The 15,161-nt window shown below is 43.3% G+C and overlaps 1 protein-coding gene across 6 annotated transcripts; it reads right to left on the bottom strand.

The window, feature by feature from the left end:
* Positions 1-927: 927 nt before the first annotated feature.
* On the bottom strand, positions 928-8,390 carry CMTR2 (cap methyltransferase 2). Of its 6 annotated transcripts, XR_014854494.1 has the most exons (3): positions 7,797-7,945; positions 3,129-5,732; positions 928-2,802 (listed from the first exon to the last, which is right to left on the bottom strand). XR_014854494.1 is itself a non-coding variant. In XM_085071687.1 (2 exons), the coding sequence occupies exon 2, from the start codon at positions 5,711-5,713 to the stop codon at positions 3,401-3,403; it is 2,313 nt and encodes a 770-aa protein (XP_084927813.1). In that variant the 5' UTR covers positions 5,714-5,732; positions 8,265-8,390; the 3' UTR covers positions 928-3,400. The 6 variants fall into 6 exon arrangements, 5 of the variants coding, with proteins under 5 accessions (XP_084927813.1, XP_084927812.1, XP_084927810.1 ...); XM_085071687.1 differs by lacking the exon at positions 7,797-7,945 and adding an exon at positions 8,265-8,390 and having other exon boundaries at positions 928-5,732; XM_085071686.1 differs by lacking the exon at positions 7,797-7,945 and adding an exon at positions 7,955-8,095 and having other exon boundaries at positions 928-5,732.
* Between the last annotated feature and the right edge of the window lie 6,771 nt (positions 8,391-15,161).

Raw genomic sequence — 15,161 nt, 5'->3', positions numbered from 1 at the left:
TGGAATCAGGTTTAATTGTGACCCCAAGACAGATTTCATTACATTTCAACTCAATGGTGTTGAGTTGTGCTCTGTCATCAACCTGGGGTAGTCAACTGATTATAAAGCAAGTATTTAATCACCTTAACCTTCTAGAGACTCAAATTAGGGCACTATACCACAGTCCCTTTATTCCTTAGTCTTAATTGAGGTTTCATTACCCACTGGCTACAGGGTCATTGTTTTGAGGCACAGGTACCTGACAGCTGAGGACCTGGGGCTACATCTGCATGAGCTTTCATTTATATCAGGCAGCATTTGCTCATTCATCTCTTTGATACCCAAATAATGATCTCTGGCTTCAGCAACAAATAAGTTTTGAATATTGATTCACTTTTGCTCTGCTATCCCCCAATCTAAACAAATCAATTCACCAGCAAGTGACAAGCACTTCTCCCTGCTATCCCCCAATTTAGATAAATCAATTCTTTAACAAGCGAGTCATCCCCGTTTACTAAAGCACTATGAAGATGCACTTTAATACATCTGTTCAAGTTTCCCACAGAGGAAAAAAATATTGTTTTAATAATATTATGGTTTTAATAAAAGGAACCACTGTGGTGCTCTAGCTGTATTACAGGTAAAACTTCATCTCCCCAGTCTTGATAGGGGACACGGAGGACCTGACAAGACAGAAAAAGGACATTTGTTAAATAGCTGTTCAGCCAGGGAGAAAGCTAATTTGCTTTGGGCTCAGTGCTTTGTCTTTGCTTTCAACATCAACTATTTGAACTCAAAAACTGCTAGGCATGCTAGCATATTAAGACCTATCAAAATTCAAATAAGATGCATAATCTAAATAATGTAGAGTATAAATTGACTTTAAGAACTGAAGAAGTTGCATATGCAGCTTTTAAGGTCTACAGCAGCAAAATGAAGACATCCATATTTTCCCTTTATTTTCCAATCTGCCATTTCATGTCTTTAGGCACTGTTTTTATACTGTTATATTGAGAATGCAAATATTTCATAAAACTTTTTATAAGCTTGAATACAATTCTGAGCATTTACATTTCCCTGTAATTCAGTAAAACCATGAACCCATTAAACAGTATTTCTACCAAAATCAAGCTGACAATCCCCCTAATAGGCACTTCCGACGCAGTCTCCTGTTTCAAGGACATTTCCAAAGTCTTCATGTCCCCTGAAGAACATTTTGACATTAACAGTCAAAGCCAAAGTCTAAAGCTTCACTAGAACCAAAAGAGGCAATGCTGTCCTGCAATTCAGCATCCATTCAACTCCTCTTCTGTATAAAGATTTCCCCAAAAAACACCAATTAGCTTTAAGGAAACAAAGGTATCAGAAGAGGATCCATTTCCTGCATCATCTCACACCTCTAGGACACAGAATGACCCTCCCCAGCTCTCTAATTTGGTGCTCACCTCTAAAGAAAAAGGCAATGAGAAAAACACATTAGCATTAATAATTGCAATCAAAATTAGCCAGCAAGCAGTCTCCAGACTAATTGGATAGCGAGCCCAAAGACAATCACTTGGAACCCCTGGCAGTGCAGCAGAGCCAGCCCTGAGGAATAAGGCACACAGCTTTTTCTCAATCACACCACTCAGCGAAGGCAAGCAATTAGGATGAAAACATTTGGATAAGAACAAGTAATAGCAAAAGCAAATAATAGACTTTGCAGACAAAGTACAGTGTATATAAACCTTGTCCTACCAGAGCAGCTGTCACAGCCAGGAGAAACTGAAGAACCTTAAGACAAAATCCTTGCTGCTGAAAGTAAGTTACAGCAACTACAGAGAGGGACATGGACTGCAAGGCTCAGGGACAAGGCCAAGGGAACTGCGTTCAAGCCTCCTCCACTGCTTTGACCATGTCTGCAAGTGGAGTCTCTCTGAGCTAGTAAACTATAAAGTTAAAGTTAAAGAGAGAAATTAAGACCACTGTACCCTTCATTCATTGACGGTAGATCCAAATGGCAAGATAAGGATAGTCTGGCTCAAAAAAAAAAAAAAAAAAGAAAAAATTAACTCAAAACCCCCCTACTGCACTTCATTGTTTTGTTCCATGTTTGGTAAAGAAACATGTAAACAGCATCACTGAAAACCTAAAATAAAATACTTTATTTTCTCTAAATAACATTTTTTCCTTTTTCTTTAAAAAAAAAGTCTTTTAACATTTCCAACATTTGTAGATAGAATGAAAATATGCAACAGCCACGTAAATTAACATCTTTTCTTCTACTTCAAAAAATATAAGCAACCTTCAAACCAAAAAGCACACACTGATTACTTACAACACAAAAGCTTCATGGCTGTACAACCCTGAGGGTTCCCACACAGACATGAACACACTTGTGTGCACAAGAAAGATAGCACACAACTTGTGGACTCTTTGTTCAGGTGGTAACACCTCAAAGCCTTTGTTTTAAGGACTTTTAGCAAGGAAAGGCTGGCAAATCCCAGCAACTGCATGCTATATGAGTCTCTCATGGCTGGTGGAAGTTTCCTGCATTTAAATGTCTCCTAAAGGTTCAGCTTGTTATAAGCCTAAGTGTCTACAGCCACTGGCTAATTCTTTTAGTAAATTTCATTCTTGAGAATTGAGCTCAGCTTTGGACCCATAAGAAGTCACAAGAGAGGGCTTGATGGCAATCCAAATTATTGCCTGAAGAGTAAGCAATGAACAGCCAGAGGCTGAGCGCTTCTCTGGCATAAACAGATCCATTTGATCCTTCTGTCAAGTGACTGAAGTGCACAAAGAACTGGAAGTCAGGATATCAGCATGGCATTCACGAAACAGCTGCAAGAATGAGATGGAGAAACCATTATCAGGCTTTGGCAAGGAAATTTTCATCTCAGTCCTCACTCACTGAAGTGCTAAAGAAGAGGCTGATATTCAAAGGCTACGAGGTGAAAATTCAGAGGCTCTTGTTTAAGAATGGTAAATGGGGACAAGTACTGTCAAACACCACCATTTCATACCATCCAAAACGGTAAGGCAACTTACACAGGATTTCCCCCACTTCACCTTTAAGAATTGTAACCAATTAAGCAATTGTAAGTTAAAGGGATGTCAAAAGACAGTTTTTAAGTATGGTAAGAGGAGGCTCTGAGGCTTATGCTCACCTGTCAGCCCTTGCTTCCACTGAATCAAAGATTCTGTGTTATTCTGAATCCTAAAACACCCAGCTCAGTGGCCAAAAAATCAAGGTCTGGTTTTCTTTTCTCCTACTTCCTACATAGACAATATGATGCAATTTGGATTGATAGTTTCTCTATCAAAACATCCTCTCAGCACTCTCAACACCACACCAGGTTTGCATTAATGTTACCTTCACATTAACAAGTTTTTTTAACACCATCTGTCTGCCTGTGAAACAAGGTCTAGCAGCAGCAACTCACACAGTTCTAGAATTATTTTTAAGTGGAATGTCACTAGTCATTTGCTGCTGCTGAGCTTGCACAATCAGGTGGAGCTGTCTCTTTGCAATGGCTGTGTTTAAATCCCATAGAAACTCCAACAGCTTGCTCTGGAGGAGAATCTCCATGGGCACAAACTGCAGAACCTGCTGGGGAGAGTCTCTGTCCAGCAAGGAGCTCATCAGTGTATTCAGATGCTGCAGATACTCCACAACTGGAGTTGGGAGGCCTTGGTAACCAATGCACAGCAAAGCAGCACTGGTCCTTAGGGGCTCCTGGGAGGTTGGACACACGAATGTGATGCTCCTGAAACAGCAGTGCAGGATGAACACCAGGCCAGCTGTGAAGCGTGTCAGGCAGGACAGAACAGGCAAAACCAACACATCTCCCATTGTCAACTGGGCCAAGGAATGCAGAACACACTCCAAAAGCTGCTGCTGGTACTTTGGCTCTCCATCATAAAGTAAAGAGAAGCTGAAAGTCAGCAGTGTGGCTGAGTCCATGCGCTTTATTTCCATACTGGGTTGGCTTTCTGTGTCACAAAGGGAGGGAAAGCCCACCACAAGGCACTTGAATTGGTCACAACTTTCATTTAGGACTTCCTGATGGCACCTGGAAAGATCAGACACTTTTGCCAGTATGAGTTCACCAGGAAGAATTTCACAAGAGTGACAAGGCTGCAGCATTGATCTGCTTTTCAGCCTCCCCTTGTCCAACTCCTCCACAGCTTCATTAAGATTTTCCAAGACCTGAACATCACAAAAGGGAGAACACTTTACCCCTGGCAGTCTTTTTCCTTCCAAAATGTACCACAAGCTACATTCCAGGTTAGAAACTGATCCTTCCAGGATGCATATGTTCCCAGCATTATTTAAACTATGCTCCTCAGCCCAGTGATTAAAATATCCCTTTGCCACTTTATCATTCCATGTCAGGGTTTCCACCATCTTCCTTTCATTGTATGTACTAAAATATTTGTTTCTTTGCCCAAACCATTTTGCATTCATGCTGCAACCAGCCTGGGATTTCTTTACAAGCCAGTTATTTCTGGCAATGGGTTTCATGTGAAACCTTTGCATGAAGAATTCTACTGCACAGTCTCTTAACTGGTTCAGTTTCATCTGCTCTGCTTCTTCCATGCGCTCAAAGAGACGGATGTTCTCAGAGATAGTCTCTACCTGGCACTTGTGGAAGAACATGCAACACTCTTCATGTATTTTAAGGAAGGATTCTGGTAGTGCATGCTGGGGGAAAAGGGCTTTGTTGACAACTTCTGTTCCAAAGTTCCGCGTCATTTTAGGAAGAAGCAGATGAAGGCTTTCTCTGCCCATATAGCGAAGACAAACCACATAGGCCTCTGAGTTTCCAGCTTTGCTGGTGGCTGGTTTAAAGACATGGACCTCCTCAAAAGAGCAGTTTAGCAAAAAGAGCAGGTTGATAGAACAGTGTTCAAAGAGAGTGAACATCTTCAAAACAAAGGATCCTCCAGTGCCCAGGATCATTAAAGCAGTGATTGTTTCACAGTAATGAAGGGGTGAGACGAGAGATTCCTGCTCACCTGGATTTCCCTGGCAATCAAAGCTGCCATCAGCAGTCACCAAGTGAACTGTGGACATACTGCTCACAAAGTTCTGAAGTCCTGTTAGGTGTCTTAATGTCATCACATCCCCAGTGTTATCTGGGCCAAAGTGCCACCAAGGTAAGGTATTTGCTATCAGACGGTCATCCATGATCATCATAAGGGTGTCATTGGCTTCATGATATGGATTTAGAGTATTAGCTACCCAATTCCAGTGACAAGGGATGTGGTGGGACTTCAAGTAGTGGTTAAGGCTGGCTATAAAAGCTCCAGGTGCTTCACAGAGGTGGACAGAATTCAGTTCTCCATCCTGAAGAGCTTCTTCTGGGAGAAGAGGAAAACTGCACAGGATCTCATGAAATTTGCACCATGCCTGGGTACAGAGCTCAGCATTCACAGATTTCTTCACATGAGGAATTATTTTCCCTGCTTTATTGGTAAACGAGGTGTGCCGATGCCAGTCCTCTAGGTTCTTATCACTCAGTTGGTTCTTCACTTCATTCATTGAGTCCTTCAGAGCCAGGAGTGAGGGAAATTCCACGTGATCACATGTAAAAGCATCACTGGGATCTGGCAGCTTCCATTCATTATTCTCTGGTTTAGTGTAAGTAAACTTCTTCGCAAAGAGCTTCTCAATTTCAGAGAGAATTTCAGGGCTGAACTTTTCAAGGTTGGTCTTCTGATCAATATAAGGCTGCTTACATTTATCCATTCTTGGGTGGATTCACAACCTGGACAACAGCAGGGGAAAAGAAACCATGTAATTCCCATCATACAGATATAGAAACAGGAAAAAGTTTTTTACAAAAAAATTAAAAAGTGTCCTGCTTAACTGCTGTATTCTGGAACAGGAGAGCAATGCTTCACAGAATCATGCACCAATAAGAAAAGCAAATGAGGGCTATCCTGAATAAAGCCATTTGGAAATCAGCAGGTTCAGCAGTTCAATTGCCCTTCTTACTATTTACACAGCAAGTGAAGAAGAGTTTGCTGGTGCATTGGCCCTTCAGTGACTGGGAATACTCTGCTCACTTTAAAGGTATAAACACTTAAATACAAATATCTATCTCTCTCAGTCACAAATGAGAACACATCACAAGGTCTACAAAGTCAGCAAGTGGCCCAGAACTCTTATGATCTGATTATGACAGCATCTGTCTGAGAGCTCAAAGTATGGAGGGTAGGATGGCCACAAGCAAAGGTAGCTTTGAGATGGAGCACAGCTGCTGCTCCTCCAATTTCCCAAGCGGGACCAACTCTTCCAGACTCAGCGTGATGCTGGGAGAGCCTCTCACTGGCACCCTTGAGAACAGCCCTTCAGCTGAAGAGGCCCTGAAGGGATGCTGGACACTTCACTGTGAGCAAAACCCCTTTTCTCTGCTTAGCATTACTGTTCTCTGCCAGATGACCGCAAACCCTTATGCCTTCCTTTAATAAATGAAAAAACTGTGATAAACCTGAAATGAGAGGGCTTGGTTGCAGCTGTGGTCAATGGGAATGTGTGCTTGATGCTAAAGAAGAAAGTAGTGCCAAGTGTTGTGCTGCGAGTGGGTAAAGGCCAAAGAACACAAGCATACTCCACACAAAGCTGACAAGGCTGATGCCATCTGCTCCAGCACTCAGCACAAAGCACACACAGCACAAGTGACAGCCACTAACCAGAAATCAGCCAGCCAGCAATTTATTCCAAACTAAAATGTTCATTTAAGCAAAATAATTTAATCAAAATTACCACCTGAGACAGGAAATCTCTCAGCCTACCATTTTAACCATCCCCCAAGTCTCCCTATTCCCTCAAAAGCAAAATGCAATGACCTTAAGTGTTACATAACAACTGAGTTTGAGAAAATATTGCATTAAAATTGAAAGAATTGAGAAACTTTGGAAACAATGGCCAACCTCAACACTTTACTCCTCTGCTTAAATCCATGTAGCATCTCGAGCCACAGCCCACAGCTGTCTCCTCTCATCACCATCAGCTCTCTGAGGAGAGGGGAGGCACATGGTCACACACACAGCTGATGTTTCATTTTGCCTTTCCCCAGCCCAAGGCCATTCAATGGCCAGGTTTCATTTCACTGTCCTTTATGCAGATGTGTTCTGGCTTTAATCTCATCCTTTCTCATAGGATCTTCTGGGGGGAAGAGGAAAATTGAGAGAAACACAGAGAACACTGTGCTCTAGGCTAGTTTTATTTCATTTTTAAACACCAACTATGAGGGTAGGCTTTAATTACAGCTCACCCCAGTTAATCACAGAAGAGGTTTGGGTTGGAAGGGACCTTAAAGACCATCTCGTTCCAAACCCCTGCTATGGGTATGCATACCTTCCACTACAGCAGGTTGTTCAGAGCTCCATCCAACCTGGCCTTGGACACTCCCAGGGATGGGGAAGCCATAGCTTCTCTCGGCCACCTGTACCAAGATCCCATCGCCCTCACCGAGAAGAATTCCTTCCTAACATCTAATCTAAATCTCTCCTCCTTTAGTTTAAAACCGTTCCCCTTGCCACCACTACCTGCTCGTGTAAATAGTTACTCCTCCTCTTTTGTACAAGCCTCCTTTAAGTACTGGAAGGGGCTCTAAGGAACGTTCTCCAAGGCTGAACAACTCCAGCTCTCTTAGCCTGTCCCAGAGGTGCTCCAACCACAATACTAACAAGCTCAACCGTAAATCCAAGCTCACTCGGCGCACAGCAAGAACAGGCAATTGCCTGCTTTTTCATCATCATTTCCATTCCGGCCCCCTTCCGGCCGGGCCCGGGCTCTGGGCTCGCCCCACCGCGCAGCTCCTCACCATCCCCGCGCTCCGCTTCCCGCCTCAGTGCGGCCCGGCCGCCTCCCTCCGCCCCGGCCGCTCCTAGCGCTGCGCCCGCCCGAGGCGCCTCCCCGCGCCGCCCGCTCGCTACGCGAGGCCGCGGCTGCAGCGCGGCCCGGAGCCGCTCCCGCTCTTACCCGGCGGGAGCGCTCCCGGCCCGGCCCCTCACTCTCCGCCCGGCCCGCCCTCTTCTCGGGGGGCACCGCCCTGGGCCGGGCCGGGAGAGTGTCTGCTGGTGGGGCTTTGCTGTCAGCGCGGGGCGAGGCTCGGAGCTGCGGCGGGGTGCGAGCAGCCGGGTGCCCTGTGAAGGCAGCGCGGCCAGTCGGGTCCATTTCCTAAACAGGAGCTTAAAAGCGGCTGCTTCTCACGAAGAGAGGGGAGCAGAGCAGCCTCCTCCCCGCAGCGGGGCAGCCCAGCATCGCTGGGAGTTACCCACGTAGCACTTACCCCGCGCTAACACTGACAGGCTGCTCAGGAAGAAAAGGGGAGAAAAGCTTTGTTGGGATGTGTGGCCACCCGCTGGAGAGGGAGGGCTGGGGCTCAGCGCCCTGTGTGGTTTTCCCCGGCATCGTGGGCCGCCTGCCCTGGAGCCTGAGCCAAGTGCCATCGTCTCCCAGCCCTGCAGAGCCCTGCTGGCTCACCGCAGTCAGCAGTGATGCTCCTCCAGAGCTTGCTTTCCCCTCTGTAACCCACAAAGCAGGCACTTCAGAAGGCTCTTCACATAATAACCTGCTTTGCTGCCCTTTCTAAATCCCCAGGAGACTTGTTACACCCAGCTTGGGTTAGCAGGAGGCAAGAGCCTTGAAATATTAACAGAGTCATAATGAGCATCACCGAGCATCCATTGCAGCATCTGTGGAAACACACAGACACTTCAGACTGCAAAACAGCATCTAATCTGCACACAGAAGCAGGAAGGTCGAAGCATATTTATTATTACAGCAGACAGCAGGTGCAGGTTGCTCTCGAGACTTTAAATAGTGCAGGGATTTTCCTATATGCAGGTTCAGGAGTGTGGCACACACCAGCCCTTCTGGGAACAAATAGCCAACAATGGAGCATGAGTAAGCAGAAATCCTTTTGCTTTAATACCAGGCTTCCTGCTATTGATTTTTGCACTCTCACATATTCTTCATGAAGCTAAATCCAGTCTTAAGCCAGAAGTAGTTTTGGTACAGAAATTCAGTGAGTGCTATCAGCACTCCAGAAGTGATAACTTGGGAAAATTTTGCTTGAAGTCCAGTAACTGGAAAAAAAAAAGTCCATCTTAAGGATATAATAATGTATAGGTAAGTGATCTTTTCTTCTGCTGTAGGTACATGAGAGCATTTATATGTTAAAGTCATAACTGAACATAGGGATCTATAACCAGACAATTCTTCTCCCCTCTTTTAAACTACTTGCTTGTTTTCTGAAATGAAGCAATATTACTAGAAAATAGAAAAAATCATAAGTATAGAAAAAGCCCAGTGCTACCTATAAACAGGAATACAGGACTAAAACTCTTTAAATCCCTTGGGGGGGACAGAAAGAGAGAATGTATTTTTCAAGCTAGAACTATCATATTGACCCCTAATAGTGGTGTAACAAAAAGGTACTTACTGGCTACCTCATCAGAAAGAAGTTTTACCTAATGAGAAAGAGCTGAGGTGCAGATGGAAGATTTCTGTGTCTGTCTGAAATGCCTCTTCAGCCTTTAACTGGCCCATTTGAAAATCACCTTTACTCAACCAACATCTCTGGCTATGTAAAAGTAAAGGGAGAGCTGGGGCAAATGAATGAAAGCAGATGGGCAGCTGGGGAGGTGTGGAGCTGAGGCTGGGGTGGGTTCTCCAGTGCCTAGTCTGGTCTCTCTTGGTTGTACAGGACACACAGTAATGGCGTTGCTAAAATCTTATCTTTAGCTCATGAGAATTTAAAGTTAAGTAGCAGGTCAAAGATATGTTACAGTCTGAAATATTTGCATCTTGTGTTTATAGTAAAAGCCTGAACAGAGCTTTCCTTTAGTTTTGGCTTTCTCTCTGGTATCTCTAGTGGTGCTGTGATGTTTTGGTTGCCTTCCTTTTGTTGTTTCTGTGTACTCACACCCCAGCCACAAGGTTTACATTGAGTGACTTCTGTGGGCTATAGGTAATTAAAACATTGAGTTTAGGGGTTGGTTATTTTGAATTTCTTCTTAAACATATCACTTTTCACATGTTCTTGGGTTTTTGAGTGTTTGGTTAACACTACCAAGAGGACAGCTACAATTCAGCTTGTAGGGGAAAGTGGTATGTAAGCAAGACTTGACCTTTGCATTTCTACCCTGCCAGGCTTTTACTGTAGCTTGCAGCTTCTCAGTGTCACACTCCCCTGGACTCCTGAAGATAAGGCTCTTCCAAATCACAGGAGAGAACAATTCATCACTGAGCACATGACAGCACAAGAGTCCTAGCTAAAACAAATGTGATTGAATAGCATGCTCAAGAAAAATGTGATGCTTTTTCTGAAATTAAACTTTTAACTCAGCTTGTAAGCTTCAGTATCCTCCTATGTTTTCTGAAATCTCTTCAAGTTAAAGCAGAAATTTGAGTAGACACTTCTATTTTATGCAAAATATTCTCTTTTTTTGTTGGTTGGTTGGTTGGTTGGTTGGTTGGTTTGGGGTTTTTTTTGATCCATGTACGATACTTAAAATGAGAACATAGCAATTTCTTCCTGCATTAGTCCTGCTTCTATGAATCTAAACTTTTATCAGCTGATCAACAGCTGATATTTTCCCAATCAGACCATAACCTGTGTGCAACAGCCCCAGATGGAAACATCTGTCTTTAAGGAAATATTGGGCATTTAAACATAAGAAGTTAAACATCTCATTAAGAACAAAGTAGTCTTGTTTATGCCCCTAACTTTTTTTTTCTTTTGTAGATATATGGTATAACTCTACTATGTGATGGAGCTGGGGAGTATTGGAGTGTTTGGGAGCTCTTTCAGTCATATTGGATATGCAGGAAGTCCTCTGGTAAAAATATGCTGAGCCATGGAAGAAACTTCAGAGATTCCATGGGACACCAAGTAATTATCCTGCTTCTAAAGATCAGTCCCAAAACCACATAGTTTTGCACCAGATCTCACCATGGTTTTATCTATCACTGTGAAGGATATTTGTAAATTGGGGTGATAGCATTGATGTGGCAGAGTAGTCATGAGAAGGCTCTCAGTCAGACATGAGGAGAATCATCCACAGTGATTATGTGGATGATTATTATTAGATTTATTGTTAATACAGTATCTAAATTTTGCCAGTGCAGTATCTGAATCAGAACACTGTCATCTATGGCAATGTGGTGCATGATGCTGGGACAGCTGGTTGCCCTTAATGAAGTGGTTTTCCATGACCTTGGGGACTAAACTGTAAGGGTCATTCTTGTTCTGCTGCTGGCTTACAGTCCAAATTCAGGCAGATTTGCATTTCACTTTCATCACCAGAGGAATTGCAGCCACTATCTACTACAGGGATAGTCAGTTGGGAAACTCCAGTAAACAGTGTCTAATGTAGACAGTAAAATGATGTACAATTGTCTAACCTTTACTGCTTTAAACAAAAATCACTGAAATGAAAAGGCAAACATGTGGACTATTCAATAATGTGTCATTATTGCACCACAAGCAAGATAATGAGGAAGCATTGATCCTGTTGGAACAGCACAAATACATCCTGACAGACCACAGCTACAAGTGGTAATATGTTCACCTACTGACCTCCAGAAAGCAGTGTTTTTCCAAAGGAGGTTTTGGGAAAATGGGGACATGGTCCAGAGACCAAGTGAAAGGTATGGCATCAGGTTCCACTGTGTGAAAGCATTATCAATTATTGAAGAGGAAACCAGACCACAGAGCACGATAAATTTTGGTCCTGTATTGTTTTGATATGCCTAAGTGGCCTTCATAGGGAGAAGTCATGTTCTTCATATGGAGAAGCATATTGGAGCCCCAGGCCAGCAGCTGGCTGTGGTGCCAGGATATGAACTGCATTTACCTGTGTTGAATAGGGAAATACATCTATTGTCAAGAATCCTTAGTGATACATAGAGCTGTGTAGTATCATTTAACTCTCTTGAGAATTGTTTTCTTCTGTGACAGACCTGAAAGCTTTACTCCCTTATTCCTTATAATTTTTAGTTCAAGTTATTTGTGTTTATTGTAGGCCAGAGGGGTACCTGGCCTTTTTTAGTCTCTAGTCCACCAGGATCTGTGATTACTTTTCCACTTATCCTCACTAAAGGATTGTTTCAGCCCTCCACCACACCTTCCCCTGAGCTCTCTGATTTTTTGCCTGCCTCAAAGCACTTCCAATTGAAAAACCCATCCATTCATTCCAAGCCTGACGTACTGCTGATCCCTGGTTGTTCTTTTTCTATCCCTTCAGAAAGTAAAACTCTCCCTTGAATCCCAAAATGATCCTTTTTTATACCCTTTCTCTCTGAGTTCCTTGCCACAGGTGCTTTTGCTTCCACGAACTCCCATGGGCACAACCCCAGTCTTATCCTTTGCTGTTTGATACATCTCCCGGAGCTGGAAGATGGAAGTTTTGGCTAGTGTTAGGTAATCTCTGCTTTTTTTTTTATTTCTGTGGGATCATTTATTCACAGGTTTCATCAAGTTGCTTCCTCTTTCTGCCTGAGTCTTATAAAGATGGTGAGGTTTTACAGAGCAGGCGTACAGTTTGTGAGTGCTGTGGCTGCTTCCCTGCCAGTAAACATCATGAAACCCTTTACATTAACTCATCTCTGCCCTAAAAGCCTTTTCCCACTGCCGTCACAGGAGGACTATTCAGGACTGCACATTTTGGGCAGCTGGAAGCTTTTTTCTGACGTCTGGCCTAACTGAACACGCATCTCCTCGGCTTCCTGCTGCCTGTCTTAAGTTTCTGTATCTGTCCTGCCTCCATGGCAACATTTTCGGGCTGTCATGGAAGCATTGCTTTGCTCTCATTTTGTTCAGCTAACCATGACAGGCTCTTTGAACGTCTGGTTTTCTGTTCCCCTGGCCAACCCTTTGCTGCATTCACTGTGGTCAGAGGTCTCTTTGCTGTTGATGTACAATGAGCAGCACGCACAGCACTCCAGGCAGATCTTGCTAGAGATTGTTATTAAAATGATCTGTAGGGGAATAACTTTTCTTGTATATAATTTGATTTTATTTACCTTTCTTGTGGCTTGTAACGCTCCAGTGGCTGTCTAGGCTAGCCAGTGTACAGAAAATAATGAGTTTTCCAAACAAAGCCTTTCCAAATTGCTAAAAAACCCTAATTAATTCTTGGCATTTAGTAATTTTTTTAATCAAACCTGGAGCGTGCTCTTTCTGTACTCAGCAGAAAAGCAAAATCTTTTCAAGTTTTCCATGTCACCTTCCTCCAAAACACTGAAGCACAACAGTGGCATTTTTAAGTATGAGGGAATTAGGAGAAATGCCCCCCCAGGTAAGTGAGCACTGCACCTCTAAGGGCATGGTGATGCCTGTAGGGGTTTGGGGGGGATATTTTCTTCTGAACTAGGCTGACCAAGTTGTCCCCGCTGTGTAAACGCCCTGTGAATATTTCTGCAGCTCAGTTCCCCTTCCCAAAAGAGTGATGTACAGTAACTGTGAGCAGACTGCAAGATAATTTGATACTGTGATAATGTCAGCACACAGGGAAGTGGAGACTTACCCCAAAGCATTAATTAAATGTTTTGATGAAATGCTTGCAAAATACTTCACGACGCTTTCTTTAGAGGGAAATTGCTGTAGGAACATACAGCATTGTTAGAAAATTATTTCAGGTGATTGTATCTGCATCCTGTAGCAGTTGAAGCTCTCACTACAGAAGCAGGGCTTGAATGACAGCCAAGGCAGTAAAATCAGGATTATAGATACAAATTGCTGCAGACACATACAGACAGAGACGACTGAGATTCTTTCAGGGCAGAAGACTCTCAATTTTTTTTCAGCGTTATGCAATCTATTCAATACCTTATTTTTCTAGATAGATCTGATTTGGAGTATTCCCTGCAGTCTAATTGGCATGAATGCCCCCAGTGCACAAATTAATTTTGTGCTAGTAGGGTGAACGTTTATCTCGTGCTTGTCCAGCCAATGCGGCATTACAGGTTAAAACTCAAGTAATTTCTGTTGCTGTTAAATAACAGACACTGCAGAAAGAGAGATAAAATGGCCCCTTTTTGATAATCCTGTTTTCCATGTAAATCCAAACTAGGAAGGAGATTGTCTTAGATGAGAGCAAATTGGGAAGAGCTCTCAGGCTGTCTGATCTCTCTTGTCTGCTTTGCAAAAAAGAATCAGATTAATGAACGTAATCAGATTAAGTCTGAAGAAGGGAACATATCTGGGGGGCATCAGAACTCCACTGATACCAACAAACTATATGGAAAATCAACATTAAGGGCCTAACATTGCTCTGTAATTTAATTTAATGGCAGCAAATAATGGGTTTCAAAGAAGTCCTGAGTGCTGGCAAGAGGAGCCTGGGCTTCCAGAAGGCAGAATGACTTGAGGGAGCTGGGAAGTGGCTCTAAGTCCCTGGGTTTGGGTGAGTGTTGCTTGGGTTAATGGTGACTTGCAGAATCCTTTGGCATGCTGTCTCACAGCCATGCAGTGTGGCCCCTCTTTGAGCAGTTAAATCTACCTAAAACCATCTCTGCTCTCAGTCTGCTGTGTTTTGTACAGGAAAACAATGCTGAAAAAAAGGGAGGTTACACCTAGAACAGGGGTAGAGAGGCAGAGGTGACCAAGATTCAGAAATTCAAGAGCAAAAATGACAAAAATGAGACATATCTGAAAAATGGGGGGAAACATGATAAAAACAGAGTTAGAAAGGGAGCACAGAAGGAAAAATAATTTATAGAGCAATATTAGATCCTTAATGTTGATTTTTCCACTGCCTCCAGCTAACTGAGAGCAAGATGCACAATGCCAGGGCAGCAATGTACTGCTGGGTCCTGAAGTGACAGCACCCCACCTGCTTGTCTCTGTAAGAGAGGTGTTTTAAGCTTTCTAGGAGAAAGTAAGGAAGAAATGGAAGTGTGAACAGGAGGGAGAAAGGGAGAAGGTCAAGGACTTGAGGAGAAAGGGTCCTCATTATGGTTTCTCTTCAGATTCATTTTCTGTTTCTTCAGTGCCAACTGTATTTTTCAACAAACAAAACAGAACTGGATGTTTAAATTTTGCTGGTTGTTGCAGAGTTCCAGTCTGTGCTGGCATCGAGGCCAACACTGGGTTTCTGCTTTCCAGCATGAAGTATATCTCTCTGTAAAAATGCCCAGTTTTTTTCTTGCTGCATTTATTACCTAGTTTGACTTTGAAGTT

This window comes from Lichenostomus cassidix, chromosome 11 (genome assembly GCF_008360975.1).
Source record: "Lichenostomus cassidix isolate B80296 chromosome 11, HeHo_3.0, whole genome shotgun sequence".
NCBI lineage: Eukaryota > Metazoa > Chordata > Aves > Passeriformes > Meliphagidae > Lichenostomus > Lichenostomus cassidix.
Note: the sequence above shows the minus strand (reverse complement) of the source record. Positions and strands in the feature narration are given on the sequence as shown.

What these genes read in the sequence shown, in the direction of transcription:
- CMTR2 (XM_085071687.1), bottom strand. Translation starts at nt 5,713, where the DNA reads ATGGATAAATGTAAGCAGCCTTATATTGATCAGAAGACCAACCTTGAA.